This window comes from Perca flavescens, chromosome 7 (genome assembly GCF_004354835.1).
Source record: "Perca flavescens isolate YP-PL-M2 chromosome 7, PFLA_1.0, whole genome shotgun sequence".
NCBI lineage: Eukaryota > Metazoa > Chordata > Actinopteri > Perciformes > Percidae > Perca > Perca flavescens.
This window is the reverse complement of record NC_041337.1, coordinates 6,580,751-6,605,051: the sequence shown is the minus strand read 5'-3', so window position 1 is coordinate 6,605,051 and position 24,301 is coordinate 6,580,751. Positions and strand designations below refer to the sequence as shown.

The window sequence follows — 24,301 nt, the reverse complement described above, 5'->3', positions numbered from 1 at the left end:
GAGATCCTGTTACACAAACAAGTCTAGTATGTTAATCAAAGGCACCACATGTGACACATCGAGGCCTTCCACTCATTTCCTATTGTTCTGTGGCCACAAAGGCTCTGTGAAAGGCTATCAATCTGGAGAAGCAGTATGATGCCTCAGGATGATGAAATTGCGTGGAGATCTTACAGCCTATCATATATAAAAAAAAAAAAAGAACCTTTATGTGGAGTTTAACCAGACAGATGTTCTTGAACTGGATGGCTTTTTCTTTTTTTTTAAATCATAACTGATATGGCAGTTATTTAACTTTTGAAGCATCCGTTTGCTGTAAGTGGTAATAACAGCGACAAGTGGGCAAACACTGTTTACTTTTAACTGATTCAATTAACATTGTCCTATTGTTTGACGTTATGCTAATGCAATTTCTCTTCCACAATTCTGCAAGCTCATTTTCTCAGTTTGTATCTTTAAAAAAAAAACATAGCCTGCACGTATGATTTCAAACCAAAAGCAGTACATTTTAACCAAAGATAAAGTGGCATCTTTGAAATACCCAATGCTTGAATGAATAATTACGAATTCAGTATACAGATAGGAACTGGACCAGTGAATGGGGAGAGGCTTCTTTTTGTCTTGACGTGTCAGGAGCAGCTGACTGCATTGTCTTCCTCCAGATTCGCAGCCTGGCTTCTTTCATAATCCTGGTGTCGCTCCTGAGAGACACTGATCATATATTATCTCCTTTCTCAGCCCCAGCTGTTGTGTTGTTGATCATCAAGAGACAATGTGTCACTCACCAAATGCGTTCAATTTTCTGAGTTCTGCGCAAATAGTTTTAAGATTCTGTCCTGAGGAGAAAGTGAGAATGGTTTGAAGGGTGGTGGAAGTGGAAGTATTTAGATGCTTTAATTAAGTAAAAGTACTAATACCACACTGTGAAAATACTCTGTTACAACAAGTAAAACTCCTGCATTGAAAATGTTACCCAAGTAAAAGTATGTGAGTATTATTAGGAAAATCTAGTATTAAAATAATAATAAATAAGTATTACAAGTGAAATGTCTCATTTTAAAAACTGGAAAGGATCCAAACAGTTGTGTGTTTAATGGTCTAACCATTTCAGCTGGTCTTGTAGGCCCTTATATTGTTGGCTAGTTTAGTTTCTAATAAAACATCAGATTTTATAATCTACATTTGTTTTTTGTAAAACAAATCTTAATGTGTAAAATAACCAAAGCTGTCAGATGAATGTAGTGGAGTAAAAAGTACAATATTTCTCTCTGAAATATAGCGGAGTAGAAGTAGAAAATGGCGTGAAAAGAAAAGACTCCAAATAAAGTACAAGTACATCAACATTTGTACTGAAGTACAGTACTTAGTTACATTCCACCAGTGGGGTCCACTGCTGTCTGCATAACCTCTTCTGACTTTTCAGAATAAAATAAAAAAAAAAGAATACAATGTCCAGTAAGTTGACAGCCACACTTGTTGCTCAGTGATGGGCAAATACAACAGAATTAAGAAGAGAATGATACATAAATAAACAAATGAGCCATTATTAGAATAAACATAGCAAGAATGGTTAAATCTTTGGTGTTCTTTATGTTGAATACTGCTGCTTGGATGAATCTAACATACTGACACGCATACATCCTGTCCACATAAACGACAAAGTCACGTCAATCATATCTCATATTTGAAATTGGCACATTAGAAGTACCACACTTCAGTTTAGACAGTTTTGCTCTGTACAGGGCTAACAAAATATATAGTTTTCAAAAACATATAATCAGTCTAACCAGTTTGATGTCCATTTAGACCAATATTTGCCATTATGCAGCAGCACAGTAGATGATATCTTGTTTTGGACACCATTCTTTCTATGCATTTTTGCAAATCTGTCTAACTTACATCTCCCCAATGCAACTTGCTGTTCCTCTGTTTATCTGCAACAAACCCTTAAGGAACCATACCACGTGCAAAAAGGGAAATGGAAGCATTTAATGTGAACATTTGGCCTAATAATCGTATAATCTAAAGCTTTTTCTCAACATACAGCTGACCATATTAAACCATATTATCTTTCAGTTGAGGTTGAAACATGATCCCGTCACTGAATTTAAAGCAAATGTTTAAACACACAACCTCAAACAACAGTGCTGTTTCGTTTTTTTCAAAAGGCACCAAAATAGCTTAAGTCATTTTTAGCATTTGTGGTATCAAACTAGAGACACCTTTTGTCCCCCCGGCAGGATGTAACATTCCCCTGAAAAGACCCACAAAAACCACCCTAAAAGCCACTTGAGAGCATCTGCATTAGAATGCCTCCCCCTACTGCCTGCAGGACCTGCTGATCCACCCTCGGTTAAAGTGTCCTGAAGAGGGTGGATCGCTACCAATTCATTCATAGATCCCATCAGAATCTGTGATTACTGTCTCTCCTTCCTGGTCCCCTCTGGAACGGTTTCACCCTAAATGTTTCCTCACCGAACGGACCTGTTGCTAGCGAGCAAGCGCCGTGATGCACATTAGTGCTGACAGCAGGCCTCCTGTCAGGCCTCCCTGCCTACTGTTCCCTTGTTCCACCCCCTCTGAGCTCGTTGCATTCACACAGGCACATGCATTGTCCCGGGATGAACTGCATCAACACGGTGGCGGGCCAAGCACATCTTGTGCGGTGTGTACAATCTTTATGCATGGTTAAATCCAATTCCTATAACCGTTTTCTATTTTAATAAGCCACACAGTCGCAGGACCTTTTGCCTGCGATTGTGCGTAAGGGATTGATTAGCCCTCGTGAAATATGATGTAAACAAAAGGCGTTCCTTTAAACACCCTGACATACATAGCTGTTTTCTTCGTCTGCACCATTTTTCAGGTGCAAAAAAAAAAAGGCTGAGTGAATTTCCTAATAACAGCATGAGAAAGTAAAAGCATCAGGAAGCGGTGGTGATGTGCAGTGCGGGTACTATAACTTTTATTTTTAATTTTTTTTTATCTTAAGGTAATGTTAATACGTGATGATTTTCTATTTATTATTAAGCTCTTTGCACATACCAGCAATACCTTTCGCAAAAACCTCACCCATTCATCTTAATTTGAAACAATCCTCAGGGGGAAGTACAGACAATGGCCCACATGTCTTATGCTCTGCAAGCAATACCTCACTTTTTTTTTTCTCTCCTTAAGTGCCGTGGCAATTACTTTGATGCACGATTTAAAATGATCACAACTATTCCAGAAGGTAATGCAAGAAGAGTGTGTCTCATTGATAACAAAGGAGCAGCGTGAGTTATGCCTTCAGGGGCCGCGACTCATCACTTAATGGCGGGTGAATGGTGGGTGTCAGACATTACTATCTAAAACACATCCTTCCAAAGACTGCACACGGTGCTATCCATCATATAAATGACATCATAAATGCTAATAGAAGATTTGAGGGCTTCCTTTACCTGAACTATACAATTCTTTCAATCTCGTTTTACATCTTTTATCTCTAAGGTGTCTCATGGACTCTAAGGAACGCAAATGGCCAGCAGCCGTCTCTCGGGCCTGTGTTTACAGTTACAAATGACTGGCCTGCGCTGCGGCCGGTCAGTTTTCTTTTCAGACAAACTGTCACTTGTCCGTCAGCCAATAGGATTGGGCATCGAGAACCGAGAATCGAGAATCATTTCAAAAACGACGATTCCAGTGGAATTGTTTCTTTACTGGAATCGTTTGGAATCGCTAGCAGGACAAATCTGATCATGGGTTCCAAATTTAACATGGGCGAGTTTTGGGTTTCCATAGCGGCCAGGCGCTTGTTGTGTTGCAGCCTTGGAGCACAGTAATCGGCGCTCTAGTGTGGCTTTATTTTATGTTGGAAAAGCCCGGTAAAACTGCAACCCACCGTTGAATCAAAATAAGACTGTATCCTCTTATTTGTGAAAATAAGCATGTGACCCATTTCAACTCCACCCCTCAAAGAATTGGAAAAGGAAGAATTGGAATTGGGATCGGAATTGTTAAAATCCAAACGATGCCCAACCCTATCAGCCATACAAATAAACGCATAGATGAGTAAGGCTTACAGTATGTGCCTCTACACCCAACACAGCGAGGTGTAACTGGTGTGTCACGCCCAATTAGGCCCCAAGTTTAGTGATTTAACTTGGGTGCATTAAAATGATTTGGAAGAATGCCCTTTGTGATTTTAGCCAAACTTGCTGAACCACATATTTTTTTGCAGTTTTTACAACACCGACTTAGTCTTAAAGAAGATCAAACAAACTGTGAACATATTTATTGTCTTTGAGATAGCTGAAATTACACATGCACGCGTACATACATTTAGGCAAACATAAGCATGATATTAATTGCACACATGCCAAACACGAATGACAAACACCATAAGACTTCCATTAAATTCCATGATACAAAGTGCTACAGTTAAATGAAAAGCTAATCAACTGGGATTTATGACGACTGCAAAAACATACCACAAGGACACAGTGGCACAGCAACACCATTTTGCCACCTCAGATGAATTTGTTACACTTAACAATCAGTTCCCCACAGAACAGTAAAGATTGTGATTTTCCCATATGGCCCAATGCATGACTGTTAGGATACGTGTGCGCTTTAGTCTACATATAGCTTTCATGGAGTTACAAAATCTGTAAGTGCAATTTGTTATACGAAAATGCTCCTCTCATCAGCTCTGTTAGGAGCTTTTCATTTTAATGTCATATAGATTTAAGTACTTATTTCAATCTCATTTCATATTAACCTCTGCATAGCCACAACTGCGTGATATTTTTCTGGTGTGAACTGTAAAAATAGAACCCTTTTGACAAAGTAATTGCTAAAAGCAAAGCATGGTACCATCTGTTGCATAAGCCCAGTGTGTTAGGTCGCAAGAACAGAGAGAAGTCACATTGAATGTCTGTAGAAAAGGTTTCACACTCACATTGCTATACGTGTCAAGACATTTAAATGTCCAAAAAATATATAAATATATATATATATATCTCAATAACCTCGCCTTGGACCATTTCAAATTGCCACATGTTCAACTACCTGCCCACTCTTTGTCTTTCAACAACATGCTCTTACCCTAGGTGTCACTTTTCCTTCCATATTGTAACTTCTGAACAGTAACAAAAAAAAAAAAAAAAAGGAGTTAAAGTAATTCAATAAGAGTTGAAAGGGAGATGAGACAGAGTGAGAGATACAGATTGAGTAAGAGCAAGAAAGAGAGAGGGGGAGTTTGTACAGGGAAACTGTATTGTTGGCTTTGGTTTCATTTGGCCTTCTCAGCTGCTGGAGCAACAGGGACCGGCTCTGTCTGGACCCCGGCATCTGTCGAGTTACGTTTCTGACCCTGAAATGTAAAGGGGAAAAAAATTTGTCAATGTTCATTCATTCTTTTATTGAAAGAGCCATGTCATCCTCTATGCCAAATCTGAACTCATATCTAACCCATTACATATGTATTTTCATTTGATTGAAGTCTCCTAGAAGCCTTGTTTTTGATGCTACTTTAACATGAGGTCTTTGCATTTTTATTATTATTATTTAATTTTTTTTATTGTACCTTCTTATTTTCTAACTTTAATAATTATCATTTAACTGCAGTGCTTGCAACACTGCATGGAATATGTGTCCTCTGATTCAAGTCAAATTTATTAACACTGAATTATTAAAACCAAGCCAGTGCAAAACAAGTCACATGCTGTGCACTGCACTGTGAAATTGGGTCCGGCCCAAACCTTTATGAGCTGCTGCTGCCATCTAGTGGAGATGGAGCTGCAACATATTGCAATGCGCAGGGCCATTCACATTAACACCTGAATAAAGAGTCAGCAACGTCAAGCGGGAAAGGGGCGCTCTCGTTACCAGATGTTTAAAGAACAGATGGATTGAGTTCCTCTTCTCCAGTTTCCTGGGCACATTGGCTCCATCATCTCCGGCTTGGGAGGCCACCGAAGCTGGTTTGTTGTCTCCGACCGCCTCTGATGACTTGGCGGCTGCTTTGGGTTCCTCTTTGGCTTTTACTGTCTCTGCTGCTGCTGCAGCAGCAGCTGGGGCAGGGCTCGCCTTCTGGGGATCAGCAGCCTGAAAGGGTTGCAGACGCACAATAATAATAAAAAAAATAACTGAACAGTTCCAGTCTGAGAGCAGCCTTCTGTACAGGGACGTGCACAGGGATTTGGGGGGCGGGCAACTTGACATCACGACTTCGCGTAAACATACACACCCACTTTCTTAAGCCAAGTGGCGTGTTATCTGTACGCATTTTGAGCTATACACGTGTATGTCTACGCTGTATACAGTGGACGTAAACATACACGCCAAGTGGCGTGTTATCTGTACGCATTTTGAGCACCGTATACAGCGGACAGGTCGGGTTTAGGAAAAGAAGAAGGCGACGGTTGAGGTTAGGAAACGAAGGAAACGCAACACGCGGGCCACGATCCCCCCTCTCCTGGGTGAAAGTCCTGTGTTTTACGGATTTTCGCCCTTTCATACTACTCGCTACGGCGTACATTCACACGCAATCGCAGGGTAATGTAAGTCAATGGAGGCCAAACGGTGTTGATAAACACGCTACAAAGCGAGTATGCGTCTTGATAACGCGCCATTAACGGCGCACTTCATGAGATCAGTCTGGGCAGGAGCTCATAACTTTTCATTTAAAAAAAAAGAAGGGAAAAATATTAACAGAACTCTGACTTCCTTACTGTTGTGATCTGTCAGTACTGTTGGTGAATAAACACTTTGGGATATAGCTGCTGTCTATGTCGTTTTGTACAAAAGTGAATGTTGCCAACCTTTTCTGCGACAAGAACTCCAAAATCCTTCAACTTCTGCTAGTTATTGATATGGTAACGTTCTAGTTATTCATTTTAATGAATTAATCATAACTCCAAATTGATAGTTTAGTATATTTTATGAGACTTGCATTATTGAGCCCCACAAGAGGTGACTTAATTAACATTAAATCACATTGTTATGGCAATTATTAGATAATTAATATTTACTTAGTGATAGTTGTACATACAGTCGTTGGTATGTCCAGAGTGATGGTGCCTTGGCGTGTGGTATCCAACATTTCAAATTTATTCAAACCAGAACTCAACAAAGTCTAATCTCCCGACGTTATTTTTTTTTTATTCAATAAATACCTTTTTATTTTTTATTTTTATTTTTTTACAGGGAAGCTGTGCGCCAACAGAAAAATATATATATATATATATATATATATATATATATTATATTTATTTATAATATATATAAAAATAAGCTCCCCAGAAAAATGGCACTTTCTCTTGAGGAAGAAAAAGGGCACCTGCCCTTTTTCTTGAGGAAGAAAAAGGGCAGGTGCCCCTTTGATGTCTATGTGTGTACGTGTCTGCTTCTGTATCATTACATGTAACAATGTCTGATGTGCTCCACTCATTAATGGACTTTGAGATGGCTTCAGATGTGACATTTGAAGTGACATTAAGATGTATACCAGCTGTTAGGATACAGTGGCGTCTGAGCGACTGCAACATTATGAGTGATAGTAGAAGCACCGATATGTGTTGTTATGATCTTCAAATATATTAACAAATGGAGAAAAAAAAAACCAATTGTGCCAAAAACAGTTCTTTTAGAGCAGATGTAATTGATGAAATGACTCCGGTTAATAATGTGTCTATTCTCCAGAGGTAAGAGTATTTACCACTCCAGTTGTTCTCCTGAGGAGACGAACTCCACTTGTGGAGGCTGCCTGGACTTTTGTGGTCATGTTGTCTAACAGTACCTCAAATTCACATTCATTTGTTACTTTCTGTTTAGCATTTCCAGCACAATTCAGATATTGAAAAAAAAAAGCCATAAAGGCTTAAGTGAATAGGTCCTTACTTTAGGCTTGAAGAGAGAAAAGAAGGATGATTTTGAGGCGGTTTTCTTTGCTTCCTGGACAGGCGGTGGCGGTTCTGGCTTTGCCGCAGCCTCCAGGGTGCTGGCTTTTGAGGGATCCACCTTCTATTATCGAAACGGCAGAGGAGAAAATACATATCATGATGAGTATATTTACAAATTAAAGGCATGGCCATGACTGAAGCAGACAGAGTGAGGGAAGGAGCTGCCACCTATAAAGTGAAAGAAGAGGTAAAAGGGAGAAATATCCGGGCAGGATCAGAGCAGAAAAGGAAGTAGAGACATCTGATAAAAAAAAACATCCCTGTAAGAATGAAAGAGCCCACAACATCATGCACAAAAGTAAAGTACGTTATTGTCTGTAAGAAAAAAAGGACAAGAAAATAGGAAAAGGTATGTTTCCACTGAAGAATTCTCCTTTAAAGGAATAGTTGGACACATAGGTAAATACGCTTATTTGCTTTCATGCCAAGAGATGAGAAGATTGTCATACCTATGATGCAGGAAATAGTTAGCTTAGCTTAGCATAAATAATGTTACTAGGGGGAAACAATTAGCCTGGCTCTGTCCAAAGGTCATGAAACCTTACTGTTTGTATGTGATATTTATTTAGTAAGTAAAAGTGGAATGTAAAAACTAAAAATTGTGTTTTTTATCAAATATAACGTGTTAATTAGTGAGCTTTAGAGGTGCTAACGGGCAGGTTTTGTTACCCTTGGACAGAGCCAGGCTAACTGTTTACCCGTTTCCAGCCTTTATGCTAAGCTAAGCTAAGCGGCTGCTAGCTTTTGCCATAGTGCGTTCCATTTACCTCGGAACTTGGAAGCCGGAGCTGGGAATGAAGTCACACCCGAGTTGATGCGTTCGATTTAACAAGTCGGATTCATGGTCGGATTTCATTGCGGGTTAGCTCTAGCCAGGTTAGCCATTGTTAGCAATACCAGTGGATAACAACGCATTACGCTGTTTTTTTGTGTGCATACAAACGTAACAACATGTCCACAGATAGAAGTTGGACAGGACTGTGTGTACGACTGATGATTTAGTGAGACACAAAAGAGACAGAAGTGCTAATAACTGTATGTTACTACAGCTTTCAATGCTGTTGATGCATGGGGAGCGCCCGGAGGTTCTGTTATCCCCTTTAAAACCCTTTTGTCTCAGAACTGTGGCCTCCAAATGAAAAACAAAAATGTGACAAATGTTGAATTTTGAACCCGGGGTACTCAGAGGTTGTCTGACTTCCCAGCTCGGAAATCCGAGTTCAGAGGGCGTGCTTCCGACTGTGACCTCGGAAAATCTGACTTTCGAGTACAAATGGAACGCACCATTAACAGACAGAGATGAGAGTGATCTTCTCATCTAACTCTAACGCAAGCAGCTTTGCATGATGGGAAATGTTCAATCCAATAAATTCAATTTATTTATACTTTATTTTCCCCTTAGGGAAACTCTTCTTGGACTCCGCTGACAACTTCAGCTGCACTTAAACTTAAACTAGCATTCGCTAGGCTACACATAACCACAAGAACAAATATGCGTAAATGTGTAATTTTACAAAAAAAACGCCTACAAGTCTACCCTAATCGTTTTTCATTTTTAAGGCAAGCTGACGTAGGGGGTATGTGTCCATGAGTCCATCAGTCTGACAATGTTTGTAACAGCCTACTTATACAAAATTAAATAATAAGATAGTACGACTAGAAGCCTGTTATTTTGCATAAAAACAGTTTAAGGCCATAAGCTAAGCTAATTAAACAAATAAATACACTGAGAACTAAATTATCATACAGGTACCATAATAATCGTACAGCTGGCAATGCTAAATCTTGGCAAGAAATCAAGAAAAGCGTAATTCCCAAAATGTTGAACTCCTTGAATTTACCTCAGCTTCTACCACTGGCTGTGGTACCTCCTCAACCACCTGCAGGGAAGGAAACATTATTTGTTTTCCCATCATTTGAGATGCTGTATGAAATGCCACAAATCTTGAACTGACTCATCTGTCATGATGGAAATATTTTCACATGCAAAAATTGGTGATACAATTTGATAACATCCTTTAACCAATGAATAAATAAATAAATAAATAATAAATAAATCAAAACATGAAAAAATATCAACCTGCCAATGCCAATTTGTGTAAACTTTAATGAATGAAAGATTATTTTTGGTTCAACATAATATTTGGTACATCTGATACAACATCATGTCAGAGGTGCCTGCAGAGTGAGGAAAATTAAAAATTAATATTCCCGAGCACTTCCTGCTGATTTACCTGCTCTTCTACAACTGGCTGTGCCACCTCCTCTGCTGTCTCATGGGGTCCAACATTATTTTCACTCTGAGCAGATGCAAATTAGTCAGAACATGTGTGGAAAACAACATGCAGTTTAGAAGATAGTGATGTGATGTAATCGGGGGATCAGACGCTTGTTCCACTCCCTAAAAAAGATTGAGAACTCTCCTTTGATTTACCTGGACTTCTACAGCGACAACTGGCTGTGGCACCACTGGTGTCTCCTGCAGAACAAAACTACCTTTTTTAATCGGAAGAGATGCAAATTATGATGTAAAAGTGATTTAATTTACTGCATCATGTCTGTTATGAGTGCAGCTGTAATCCAGGGGCGGAGCAAAGGGGGGGTGGTTTCTGGGGCTCCAGCCCCGATGTTTTCTCAAAAGCCCCGAATCTTTTGGAGTTTTAAAATAATTTCCCCTCAGTCTCTCTGACTGGCAAATCAATAGAGCAAGTGTTCTATTACTGGGGAAATATTACCTTCTATTCTGTGAACTGTTTAAGATTAGTTTTTGCTGTTTACGCCAAATTCCCACCCTACCTACGCTATGTAACTTAATACTAACATCAGACAATTTTTGCCTCTTTCTTAGGTGGCTGAAGTGAAAATGAGTCATCCAAATGTGTTGTGTTCTGGTTTCAGAATGATAAAGAGAGTTGGAGAATTACAACTTGATATGAAATAGGGTGTAGGCTATACAGGATGATTTCTTTCCTTGGCAACTATCATGTTTTCCTAGTATGATGTACAGATTAGTAGGCATTCTATTATCACATGGCTTGAAAAATAGTGCACATAGCTGCCCTAAATGGAGCACGACCCCGGACCCTCCCTAGGTTTGGGCTGACCCCTGAACATTTACAACATCTGGCTCCGCCCCTGCTGTAATCCTTAAAAGATGATACAAAGTAAGACCGTCTGTGCTCGTTTGTTGAAAGACTATTGAGAACAATACAGCTGAGAAGATTGGGCATGCTCTCTAGTTTACCTGGACTTCTACTGCCGGCTGTGCTGGTGCATCTCTGATTGTCTGCAGGACAGTGAAGGAATTCTTATTGTTAGTAAAAGCCATCGAGACAGACAGGAGATGTCCTCAAAAGAAGAGGGAAAGTTTTAATTATGAAATGCTTAATATGTTAGCACGGCAATGGATGCTGACTCATATGAACAGGTTAAAGGGATAGTTTGACATTTTGGGAAACATGTATGTGCTTTCTTGGCGAGAGTTAGATGAGAAGATTAATACCACTCTCATGTCAGTGAGCTTAGAGTGGAGCTGAAGTCAGAAGGCGGTTAGCTTAGCTTAGCATTCAACTGGAAGCAGGGGGGAACGGCTAGCCTGTCTCTCTCCAATGTTCACAAATATATTTACGCGGGCCTGTAAAGCTCACTGTGTCTCGTTTGTTTAATTTCCACAAAAACGGAAGTGCAAAAATGTCAAGTTCTCGCGGCTGGTCGCATCGACTTTCAGGAGTCAAGATGAGTACAGCACAGTTTAAACAAACGAACAATGCGTTTGGTAGTGAGCTGTAGAGGTGCTGGTACAGTATTTTTAGAATTTTGGACAGAGCCAAGCTAGCAGTTTTCCTCCCATTTCCTCCCATGTCTTTATGCTAAACTAAGCTAATTGTCTCCTGGCTCTGGCTTCATACTTAGCGCACAGACATAAAAGTGGTATTGGTCTTCTCATATAACTCTATGGCAAGGAAGCCAAATATATATTTTTTATTAAATGAAACACTAATGTAACTTAAATGTTGGGAATATGATGGAAATATGGACTGTGGTAGAAACATTGGTGCTAACATGAGGCTTTTTTCCCCAGGGAAACCTATAAGTCATGCTGTTGCTATTATTAGGCCTACATGCCTTCCTGACCAACCCGTTCTCATTCCCAACTCGTCAAATACAGATGCTTGGTCCGTGTCTGTCAGCGTCAGATACTGACGAAAAAAAAACAATAGCGAGTAGAATGGAAGACGGAAATTCCACGTAAGTAGATTGGTTGGGGTGGTGGATAGGTCAAACAACACAGGACTTTGGGGCGACGTCTAGCTCACCCGGTAGAGTGTGCGCCCCATGTGGGCTGAGTCCTTGGCAAGCCCAGGTTTGAATCCAACCTGTGGCCCATCCCTTCTCTGTCTTTCTCCCCCCTTTCCTGTCTATATATGCACCATCTAATAAGATCAAATAAATAATTAGCCCAAAACATAATCCTAAACAACTTAATCCTATCTGTCTTGTTCTTGTATCGCATGTCACTTAAACGTAAATTTCTTAACCACACCCACGATCTTTCTCTAGATGAAAGAGTGGTTTTACGCTGCACGTTGAAAAAGGACGCCAAAACGGTCGCGATCAAGAGCGTCAAAAAGTGAAGCTAATCGATCATGGCCAAGCGCGTCAAAAAATGACCCCAAAGTGATACCCAGCGTGTCAAATATCGCCGTGGATGGAATTACATTGGAATAAATTGAAAGTGCCCCTGCGTCTGACTGAGACGCTAAAGGAGACTTATTGCGTCATTAACAAACGCCAAAAGGCACCTGAACAAGCGTCGTTCTTTTGACGCACTGGGAGCGAGTCACGTTTTAGTTTTTTGAGAACAACAAAACCTGATTCTCCTGGATGGGGTTCAAAGCCGGATAAATTACACAATTGCTGCGTGTTTCCAATTTGGAAACCGCATACTGTTCAGTTTCTGCCACCTCCAGACAAACCAGCTCTTGTTCAGTTAGTAACAGGATGAGCTGTAGTCAGTTTGAGAATACGATACGCTACTGTACCACTGCTGCAGTCTTGGCCTTGGCCGGGGCTTTGGCTCCACTTGCTGAAGCACCCTTGCCTTTGGATGCCTTGACACCTAGCAGTACCTCAAATTCACATATTTCACACTACGTTATAATGGGATTTCACTGTGGAACATTGCACTCACTGAAAAAAATAACCATCCCTTAAAGTAATGATCTACTCTTGCAATCTCCAGTTTGCTGTTTATTTACCTTTGGACGGAAGAATTTGCTCAGAGCAACTCTGGCTGATTTTCCTTTTGGGGACTCGGCTTCCTTTGCAGCAGCTTTGGGTTCTTCTTTGGGTGTGGGTTTGACAGGTTTGGCAACTGGTTCTCCCTTGATTTCCATTCTCGGTGGCTCTGGAGGAGGTGGTGGTGGGTAAGACATTCCTTTGGGTGCTGCGGGTGGCTCAGATACTTGTGCAACCTATTCGAGAGAGAACGTTTGGTTTGGAAAGGAAACTGTCCACTAATAGTCACCTTTAACAGCAAATATATCTGAAGATACACAATTGTATGCGATGTATGATAAGATTAATGCTCAGCAGTGATCAATTACAGGTGCAGTAGGTAAGACTTATAAAACTAACTTTCAGTCATATTTGCTGAAACTGACCCTATGTTCCAATAGAACTACATGAAGCAGGTAATAAAAAAAACTAATCCGGCTCCTCTGGCACCACCTACAGCCTGTAGTGTGATTTGCAAAAATCCACCGCTCCCTGTTCAGATGCACCAATCAGGGCCAGAGGGGGGTGTCTAACTGCGTGTCAATCACTGCTCATGCACACGCATTCATTCTCCCTTGTGGGGGGAGGGGCTTAGGAGACAGTTTTGGGCTTTAGCAGAAAGGAGGGAGGGACTGAGAAGTTGTCGATGTTCAAATTCTTTGGCTAAGTCCTGGATCTTCGCAATCCTGCCTACGGCTTCTTTAAGCTTAGCAACTTTCGTCTAAAATAAACTATTAAAAATTGAATGAGTGTACAATGCAACATTAACAAATAAAATCGCATTTCTATTATAATTATATGTCCAATAAATATATTCTTTAAAATAAAAACAAATGAAAAAACTTAATGGGCAATGTGCTCACAGTAGTGGTTACTGCTGGTTGGTTCTCCATCTGGGACTATTTGGCAACAGAAAAAGGAAGCAGTTAGAGAAATGAAGTGAAACTGAAGCAAACAAAACAAGTTCTTTTTTGGAATCAGGTAGATGGTAAATCCAAGCAGAAACAGAAATGAAACTAAAATAGATATAGACAGAATAATCACTATATATTCAACTAGTCAAAAAATAAACCCTTACAGTACTGAGTCCACTGGTAGCACTTTGTAAACCAAAATAAGCATAATGATGAAAAATGGATAATGAAAGAATTACTACCATTCTGACGATAGTACCGTCATGATCAATTCATCATTTAACATGTTTTATAGTTGATGTAATGCTTTATAAACCTCTGTTCACCTGGTCTTTTGTGGCACCAGGAGTAGCTGTTTCCTTTTTGGTTATTTTGGGAGTCACCTGCGCAAAAAGGGGGAAAAAAAAGCAACTGTCTTCAATGGCTTTTATTCATGCCGGACAAAAAGAAAATAAGAAGAAAAACAAAATGCGTACCCTCTAAATGTTAAATGTGCGCATTGTGTTATTTCCTATAGCTGCCTGGCAATGAAGCTGCAGCGTAAAACAGAGTCAGCGTATATAGTTGATGTAACAGGAACAGAAAAATAATCATTTAGATAAAACAGAAGCCTTTCATGAAAGCTGACATAGGCCTTTATGATAAGATAAGTGAGGAACACTGAGGGGCCCGGACAGAGCACATACAGTACATGCGCTGTCATCGTGATAGCCATTGTGCTCCGGAGATGGCGTAGGCCTGCCCTCGCTCTATCTTCAGAAATCTCAACTTCCAACCGCACAGGCCTCCCTTGTGAGCTCACACTATGGGCTGAACAATAGGCCACCACATTCCCGCATGTTCAGAGACTTGATTAGCATGGGGCTAGGGCAATGGTAACTCTTTAAAACGGCATGAATCCAAAAGACAGCACGCTGAAGAGGAAATACAATAGCTGCTTGTTGTAGGTTTTCCATCAGGCACTGTCATCATGGCAGATTTTGTGATAGATACCTTTACTCGGAACAGAAAAATACTTCTGCACATCTGTAACGTGAGACAGGTGTGTAGGAGGGGGACGAGTAGGTCAAAAGTAGGGCAAAGAAACTCCGGCACACTGTCTTCCTTGCAAAATTAAATGTATTAGCTGGCAACATTTCGGTACTAGACCTTCATCAGGCCAAGGAAATAAATAAAATTATAAAATAAAAGTATATAAATGTATCTTTGCAAGTTAGACAGTGTGCTGGAGTTTCTTTGCAAATGGATACCTTTACTGCCATAAAACGTTTCGCAAACACCTCAACATAGACTAAAGTAAATATAAATTTAAACATTTTCTCACTCTTGAATCTATTATCAATGATCCCTACATTATCCGACGAATTGCCAAACATATTGACTTTAGTGAGGCTTTAAAACAATAAAAACAAAACCACATTAACTGAATTTTTGTTGTCTGAGCAGCTGTTAGCCTTCAACTGAAGTCAGAGATAACAAGGGTGGATTTGTTTTTTCACTTTTGATTACAGCAGTTTTGAAAATTTCTATTTTCCCATACAGTCTAATTTGACAAGCAATTAGAAATATCTAGTGTAAGCCACACAAATCATGTCACTTACTAGTGTTTTGAAGAAGTTCATAACTGGATTCTCTTCTGGCTTACTGTCCTCTCCGTTGTCACTTTCAGGAGCTTTTTCTTTCTCGGGACCCGAGTCTAGAGTCACACTCTCTGGCACCGTTAACGATTCTGACGCTCGCTTTAGGTTAGCTGCCTCCTATACACCATGACAAAGAATTAGCCTTTGAGAATGATGTTAGAGCGCCGCAGCTGATAATGCAAGCAGTGAGTGTCTTAATCGCAGCATTGAGATGGGAGCACAATTCCAACCATGCCTCTGCCTACTCGGGGCATTGTCAACAATCAGCCTTTTATTAATGTGTGTGTGTCCCACCCCTCACTCATTGATATTCAACAATGTGCGAGAGTTATGCTCTGAGAAATGCCAGGCAACTCAAATACCTTTCTGTGTGTTGATGGTGGGCATCTTTAAAATACAGAATTGACCAAATCTGATTTTAAGATCATTTTTAGTTCATCTGTTCACTTCAGTTTTCATTCCGATTCAAATGTCATATTCCTTTTTTTTTTTTAAACTAAGTCACTACTTCTCTTTCTTTTCTGAAAGCAGGTATCAATTGTCACTAAAGACACGACCAAAAGAATACAAATAAATAATGGATAAAAATCATAAATGAAGATGTTTTTTGTTTTTATTGTAAAATGTTTCGGCACTTCACAATGTGAGCTTTGTGTTGATGATATATAACATTGGTGGAATGTACCTAAGTACCTATACTCAAGTACTGTACTTATGGAACAAATGTTGAGGTACTTGTACTTTACTTGGGTCTTTTCTTTTTCATTCCACTTTCTACTTCTACTCCGCTACATTTCAGAGAGAAATAGTGTACTTCTTACTCCACTACATTCATCTGACAGCTTTAGTTACTAGTTACTTTACACATTAAGATTTTTGCACACAAAACACATATAAATATATTATATTATATATAAACTGCCCAACAATATAACAGCCTGCAAGTCCAGCTGAAATAATTAGACCATTAAACGCACAACCGTTTCGATCCTTTCCACTTTTTTCTGCATTGAATACTTTTATTTTTAATACTTTAAGTACATTTCCCTGATGATACTATACTTTCACTTAAAGTGCTAATATTATGCTTTTTGTCTTTTTCCCTTTCCTTTATTGTGTTATATATCTTTTTCTGTGCATGTTATAGGTTTACAAAGTGAAAAAGCCCAAAGTCCCCCCCAAAGGGACTTACCATCTACAACAGAAAACACTGTTCACTAACTGCTCCAAACAGCTCTATTGTAGTCCAGCCTTTACTTCAGAGACCAACGTGGTCACTTTGTAAAACACGTTATAATGCTCGCCTAGCTGCTAACGTGGCACGCCCTCATACTCTGCTTCTGACTGGCTAGTAGTCCTTACCTAGCTACTGCGCATGTGCGACTCCCAACAAAGATGGAACAGAAGTGAGATGTCTCACTCTGTAGCTAAAACAGAGAGCTCAACAAAGGTGAAAAGAGGAGCTGCAGCAATGTGCAGTACAACAAAAATATGGTGTTTTCTGAAAATTAAACCATGTAAACCTATTCTGATATAACCACTAAATACAACTATGAACCTGAAAATGAGCATAATATGAGCACTTTAAGTAACATTTTCAATGCAGGACTTTTACTTGTAACAGATTATGTCTACAGTGTAGTATTGGTACTTTTACTTAAGTAAAGGATCTGAATACTTCTTCCACCACTGATATATAAAACCAGGCACTTTACATTATTATAAAACACAAATCATTTTACAATCCCGTTGCACTTATTATCACATGCTATTAAACACATGTGTTTTTTCGAAACAAAAGTTCGGACAATTCCTTCAACATTTCACTGCTGCTCTTCTTTTGGAGCCACATGAATAGTAACAGTGATACTGTAACCGACTGGAGATAGCTTTAAACCACCAAGCCTATATGCTGATCCTTCAACAACTGATATACAAGCAGACTGCAAACTAACAGCTGATTTCTTCAACGATGGTCCCGAGAACAGCCTTAACACACTCTGACACAGGCTCATCTGAAGTTGCATCTTCACAGTTCTCCTCAATGGCAGCTGAAACAGCACCGGAATTAAATGTTTCAAGCGGTATCTCGTCTGTAACTTCATCTTCAATTGTCTCAAGGAGGACGACCAGAACGTTGTTTTTTAATTCGGGCTCCACAGAGACGGCGTGGGTGGAATCAGTTGGCACGTCAGCTGGGTCGACGTTCTCCTCTACGAGTTCCTCTTAGACTGAAACGCAAGGCTCTGACTCTTCTGCGGCATCCGTTGGCGGCACGTTTGCAGCTTCCTCAACTATGTTTTCGGTAACGAGTTCTCCAAAAAGGGGCACAAAAGTCCTTGCAGTGATCACGTCTTCTTCCAGGGGGATGCCGTCATCCACTGCAGGCTCCGGAGGAGTGATGGCGATGGATTCAAATTCTAGAGAGAGGGCGTCGATCGCTGCCTCCAGCGTCAGCTCGGCGTCGTCTTTGACAAAGAAAGGACTTAGTTCTGCTTCTTCAAATGTGTCTTGTCCCACGTAAGTTATCGCGTCTAGCCCGACCTCTGCGTTCTCATCTGAAATCACAACTTCTGGCATCGATTCAGTATCTTCAGGAAGTTCCTCGATGACGATAAAGTAATCGGGAGGAGCCTCCACGGTGATCATTTCTTCCTCAGGACATCTATCACACTCCCGCTCATCGTCGAGTTTTCCTTGTTCACGTATTCCCTGTATATCCTCAACTGCAAAAGCATCATCGGCAGAGACTTTTTCATGGGCAACTAGACGGACTGGCACCAGAGGGACAGAAAGTTCCTCTACGGGCACGTCTTGGTTCACAGGTGTGGGGTTAGGCTCCTCACGAACAACCTCCGAGATTGTTTCCATCGCCGTAGTCGCTGGCTCTTGGCCTGGGGAAGGAACGCCATTTGCTCCGCTGGCCTCAGGAGTCCCAGCGTTAGACTCAGGATCAGCGGTTTTAATCAGCACTGCATGGGCTGACATGTCTCCAGCTCCTTCCCCATTGTCTTCAGTAATGACTTCATCTGCACTCCGGTCTGAGGTGTTTACAGCCGAAGAGTCAGTGGATTCTGAAATAGCGGCGAAAACCACCTTAACACAATCTGCCACCACCTTAGGAAGGCTGTAAAAGACCTCCAATGGCACAGGTTCTTCAATGTTATTTTCCTCTGCGTCTATTTCATCTTCTATGATTGATTCTTTTGGGATCGATTCTGGTTCTGCAGCAATTTCCAGCTCCGTTTCCTCACGGCCATTCACAATCTTTTCCTCAGGATTGTAGTTTTCAACGCCAGTAACTTCTGCCCATTCCGCTCTGTACACATTCTCCATCACCATTTCTTCACTGATGTTCCCAGCTGTCTGGTTGTCCCGGGGCTCATCGTATGCGGTGTCTTCAACAGCCTCCTCATCCATGACAAAGGATGACACTGTGGTGGTTGTATCATCATCATCCTCACCAGTTTGCGTTGAAATATCTGCTTGACTTCCTCCGTCCGTTTGCGTTGATATTTCAGTTTTCGGTTGTGGATATTGGAAGTCCTCTCGGTGCACAGTGACAGTCACCATGGCAGCTTCCTCTCCACTTGAGGCCGACTCCTTTATCGTAAAAATCAACATTCGTGTTTAGATAAAATACACTTTTTTTTTTGTTTTGTTTCCGGGACACATATGCAAACCATGTGCTCGATCACACTGTGACAGCAGACAAAGAAGAAAAAGTCTCTGTGATCTAATTATTTGAAATTGAAATGATTTCTTTTACTTTTTTTCTATTTGTTTTTGGAATGGTTTATGTACTGCTTAAATTGTCTTATTTGACTGACTAATAATCTAAGTAACTTTATGCAATTTGGCAGGCATATTGCATAATAGATTAGATCAAAACATTAAAGGATAAGAAATAATTCTATGATCTCCTTACTGTCAACAAATCCCATGAGAAGACCAAAACCAACAATGTATTAGTCCCTTCTCTCAATGCTTCCTCACTTCCTTGCCCTGCTGCTTGTAGCACTTAGCCCAAAGATGTAAATCTTCAAAAATGGCTAAAACTATCAAGTTTCATTTTCAAAAATGAAACTAAAACTCTTTTTCTAAATGATCCGGGCACTGTATGTTTTGGCAAATGCTACTAAAACAGGAGTAAATACTGCATTTGTGCCGGACTTTATTTTCATTTGTTGTATTCCCAGCAGCAGGACAATGTATGTAGGACTGAGTCAAAATAAACTACATTGCCTATGTTCATCATAATGAGGGAACATGTCACCCAGTGCAACAGTGAGGCTTTGGCGACACACAAAAAAAAAACGAATGGGATTTGTTGACAATGAGAGGAATATGGAATATCACATTGAAAACAAATGCAGAAATGTGCACTCACCTGCTGTGGATTTGTGGCAGGAAGACTTAGATCTGTTTGATCTTCATTACCTTTCTTGACCTCGTTCTTATGAATGATGGTTTCAAGGATTTCAAGCTGAGTTGATTCTGTGGCAAGTTCTAAAGAGAGAGGCTCGCCATTTTGCTGGACTATGGTCTCAGTGTTAACTGAAAAGAACAAACAATCAATCTGTTGTCAACATGTGAACATAATTGTTGGCAACATATGACTGGAATCTGTAGTTACCAAACTGACTGACAACCTTTTTAATAAGCAAACTAGCATAAGAAAAAAAAATGTAATTGCTAGTTAATCATGTTTTTTTTTCATTTAGATCAAACAATTAGTTCTTTATAGTGTCAAAGTTCTGATGTCTGTATTGTGAAGTCTGTGTTGCAATAATTATTCTTATCTAACAATTACTTATCTGTGTGCATTTGCTTTGCCAAAAACGTTTACAGCTGTCACGACTATTAGATATCAGTCTTGATTTGAATGTTAAGCTCTTTGCATGTAACATTTAGCTCATGCAGGGTCATGGAATAGTCCATGAAGTAAACATGGGCTAGTCAGTGCTAGAAAGTGACATTATCTTTATCTCCTGAGTCAACATTAGCCCTTAGACAAACTTAGGTGCCAGTGGGAATCCTACGACACTATTGTAACTGCAAAGACACAAACCACACCATGACAGGTCGAATAATCGCTCCTTGTCAATGTCTGAGACTACGCCTATAGTTTAAATTAAAAGCCTCAATGCACTGTCCAGCTGTGAGTCACTGTGTTTACAGAGCCTTATAAAAGTCAAAAGGACTAATCCAACATAAACATGGAAAGATCAGCTGATTTTATCTGTCAGAGACTGACTCAGTATTTCCCCACAAAGTAAGATACGATGTAACAGAGATAAAGAACAGTAAAAAATAAGCTACAGGGAAAGGGAATTTTGCTGTCCCCTGCTGAAAAATATGGCTCAGTCTTTGATTTATTGCATGTCATCCCTTCTCTCCGTCTCTCCGTCAGCTGTTCGGATAAAAGGAAAAAATCCTAAAAAATGATCTTTATAAAAAGTCTAATCTTCCTCTCATCCTCAGATTTTCCAAAGTTAGAGAAAGGAACTTCATAGTGACACTGTATCTGCATTCATAGCCTATATTTCATATTCCCAGTTAAATCATTATCATGTATTAGAAATTAAAAAAAATCTCTCTCACCAGCAATCTCCAATCCATTAGATGTGATGTTTGCAGACAGGCCGTTCACTGATCCATTACCATGCTTCCCAGGAATATTCCCATTCTAAAAAAAGATAATAAAGACATATAGGTATGTGTTAGCATTACAACATTATTTACAGTGGGGTACATTTCAACAGAAACACAGATTTTGACTCAAAATGAACCTGAGAATAATCCAGCATTTTGAAAAATACTTAAGAGGGATCAAACCTCTGATCCAAGAAGCAACTAACATCTACTATTCCATGTGCGCCGTACCACTGATTTAGAGGCCGCAAAGTTCTAGATACTGCAGGTACAGTCATGTGAAAAAATTAGGACACCCATGCTAAGTTGACTAAAAAGAGGAATACAAAAAATCATTTTTTGGAAATTGATCTTAATGCCTTAATTAAAAAAATGAGGAAAAATCCAATCTTTAAGGACACCAATTTTCTTTGTGAATGAATTCCCCCCACACATCATCACATACCCTTCACCATACCTAGAGATTGGCATGGTTTTATTTCAGTTAGCCTAATAGCTGGTTTGATTTGCATTGAGAGATGACTTTATGGAAAGTACCCCATGCCAATCTCTAGGTATGGTGAAGGGTATGTGATGATGTGGGGGTATGGTGAAGGGTATGTGATGATGGGGGGCTATTTTAATTCCAAAGGTCAAGGGAACTTTATCAGGATGCATAGTATCCTGGATCCATGAAATAACTGGCCTGTAAAAATAAAAATCTGCCTGCCTCTATGGGAATTTAACATACGGGTGTACTTACTTATGCCCCCTGTATTTTAAGGAACAACATTTATTTATTTACGATACATTATTCATTCACAAAGAAAATTGGTGTCCTTAAAGGTTGGATTTTTCCTCATTTTTTTAATCAAGGCATTAAGCTCAATTTCCAAAAGATGATTTTTTTTATTCCTCTTTTTTACTCAACTTTAGCATGGGTGTCCTAATTTCTTCACATGACTGTATATAGCATAACAGGTTTTGTGTTTAACTTTTCATAAAATTGTTACCTCGGTCAGCTCCGTGTTCTTGGAGTTTTCGTTCCCCATTTTTTGCCTAGTCGAGACCTTCAGACGCAGGCTTTTCAACTGACATTCAACTGAAACAAAAAGAAAAAAAAATATGGTTTTGTTATGTTGTATAAACAAAAAAAGATGCATTGCAAATAATGACAAAACTTCTTTGATGTGATAGAATCTGTACATCTGTTCATGCATTAGTTTGGTGTTGTCTTAACTTTAGTATCCTTCAAATAGCTTACCTTGTTAAACCTCTGCAAGTCAAGCAAGTGATATCCTCCTGAAAAAATACAGCAATAGTCTGTCACCGTGTCCGAGAGATGCGCTCGCTGCTCCGACTGTACCAAACTGTGTGTATAGGCGGTTAACAGTGTGTATACACAGTGTGCGTGTGTGCTTTGAAATGGGTGGGACTGTTTTTAAGTAATCAATTGGATTTCTTCCTGTGAAGAGCCCACTATCCGCCCAACAGAGTGTTGGTGCTCTTTAATAAAAGCTCATGATTAGCTCATGGTAATCTTTCTCTTAATTCTCTGAAAATAGACTGACATGATCATAATGCGGTTGCACTCTAATCAGTCACACTCTGATAAGGAGCTGCAGCGCACTTTTGTTGACAAATGTAGCTGTGAAGTTCCAGGATGTGTATTAAGGATATTGGCCTGGCACTCTAGCACGAGGCAAAAACAGAAATAAATATGTTTGCACTCAGGGGCGTAGCACAAAATTCTGGTCCCTGGAGGAAGTCATTCTCTATCGGCCCCTCCCCGCATCCGCAGCTATTCATTCTAGCATCGTTTTGGGCCCTCCTCACATTAGAGCCCTGGGTACTTAGTCCCATTTCCACCCCCAGTCCCACACCACTGTTTGCACTTACAACCCTGTTGTATTAATGTGCGCATGTCAATATGATCAGGGTTTTAACAGATTCAGTGTTTGTTCATAATAAGACAATTGAGAAAAATAATCAAACTGACATGTGCCTTACAATAAATACTGCATTTCTTTGATATTATGTGGTTAAAAAAAGCTTTCCTGAGTTGCAAAGAGCAATTATGGGCTCCATTATCACAGCTAATCAAGGCATACAAATAGCTCTGTAATGAAATCAAATGTCTCTGAAGACGTCCACGTCTTTGGGGGCCTTGTCAATGCATCATTACAAACGGGCCTGTCTGAGAGGCGTTGAGGGATCAAAGCCAAATTGACTTTTTATTTATCAAGTGATTTCTTCCTTCTTTTATTATTCTAAAATTATTCTTTGTTTTGTTTTGCTGCTTTTGTGAGTGCGTGTGCTATGATCATGCTGACAAAAGCCTTGTAATGCTAATCAGCCACTCCAGACATTATAAACTTGTGATTTACCAAACAACTGCAAACCAATTGTTAAAACAAAATACAAAAAAATGAGCAGTATCTATTGATTTTATTATGTCAAGGCTTGGAATACATTGAATTGAATTTATTTCAGGATAATCCCTTGAGATGTAGCATCTCATTTTCAAGGGGGTCCTGCACATATATACAAACACAAAAGTTAATCATACAGTACATATACAAACAAGACACAGATACAAACATATACAAAACAATAACTCGCTCACCTGCCCTTGACCCCACAATTAACATAGCACACAAATTAAAGTATATTGACAAAATAATCAGCCAAATGCATTAAACAACTAATGCATCATATATCAATATGCCTTATGACAAAATATAACATATCCGATAACATCACATCTCGCATATAAGTATAAAAAAAAACAAATACATAAACCATTTATATTTAATATACTTGGTATCCTTAATTATAAGAACACGTAGTTTTAAGAAAAGAAAAAAGTGAGGACTTGAATAGACCAAATGTA

At 39.7% G+C, this 24,301-nt stretch overlaps 1 protein-coding gene across 1 annotated transcript; it reads right to left on the bottom strand.

Moving 5' to 3' along the window:
• Positions 1–4,258: 4,258 nt before the first annotated feature.
• Positions 4,259–22,460, bottom strand: bcas1 (brain enriched myelin associated protein 1). The gene is made up of 10 exons (XM_028582029.1): positions 22,422–22,460; positions 21,379–21,463; positions 20,165–20,331; positions 15,736–15,891; positions 14,461–14,517; positions 14,084–14,119; positions 13,202–13,417; positions 7,882–8,004; positions 5,869–6,087; positions 4,259–5,353 (listed from the first exon to the last, which is right to left on the bottom strand). Exons 1-10 carry the CDS (start codon positions 22,458–22,460, stop codon positions 5,273–5,275), a joined length of 1,179 nt encoding a protein of 392 aa, XP_028437830.1. The 3' UTR covers positions 4,259–5,272.
• Between the last annotated feature and the right edge of the window lie 1,841 nt (positions 22,461–24,301).

Coding starts and splice junctions, on each gene's coding strand:
- bcas1 (XM_028582029.1), bottom strand. CDS start 22,460: ATGGGGAACGAAAACTCCAAGAACACGGAGCTGACCGAG. Junction 14,120..14,460: donor CTGGTGCCACAAAAGACCAG/GTGAACAGAGGT, acceptor GTTGCCAAATAG/TCCCAGATGGAGAACCAACC. Junction 5,354..5,868: donor ATCTGTTCTTTAAACATCTG/GTAACGAGAGCG, acceptor TTTACATTTCAG/GGTCAGAAACGTAACTCGAC.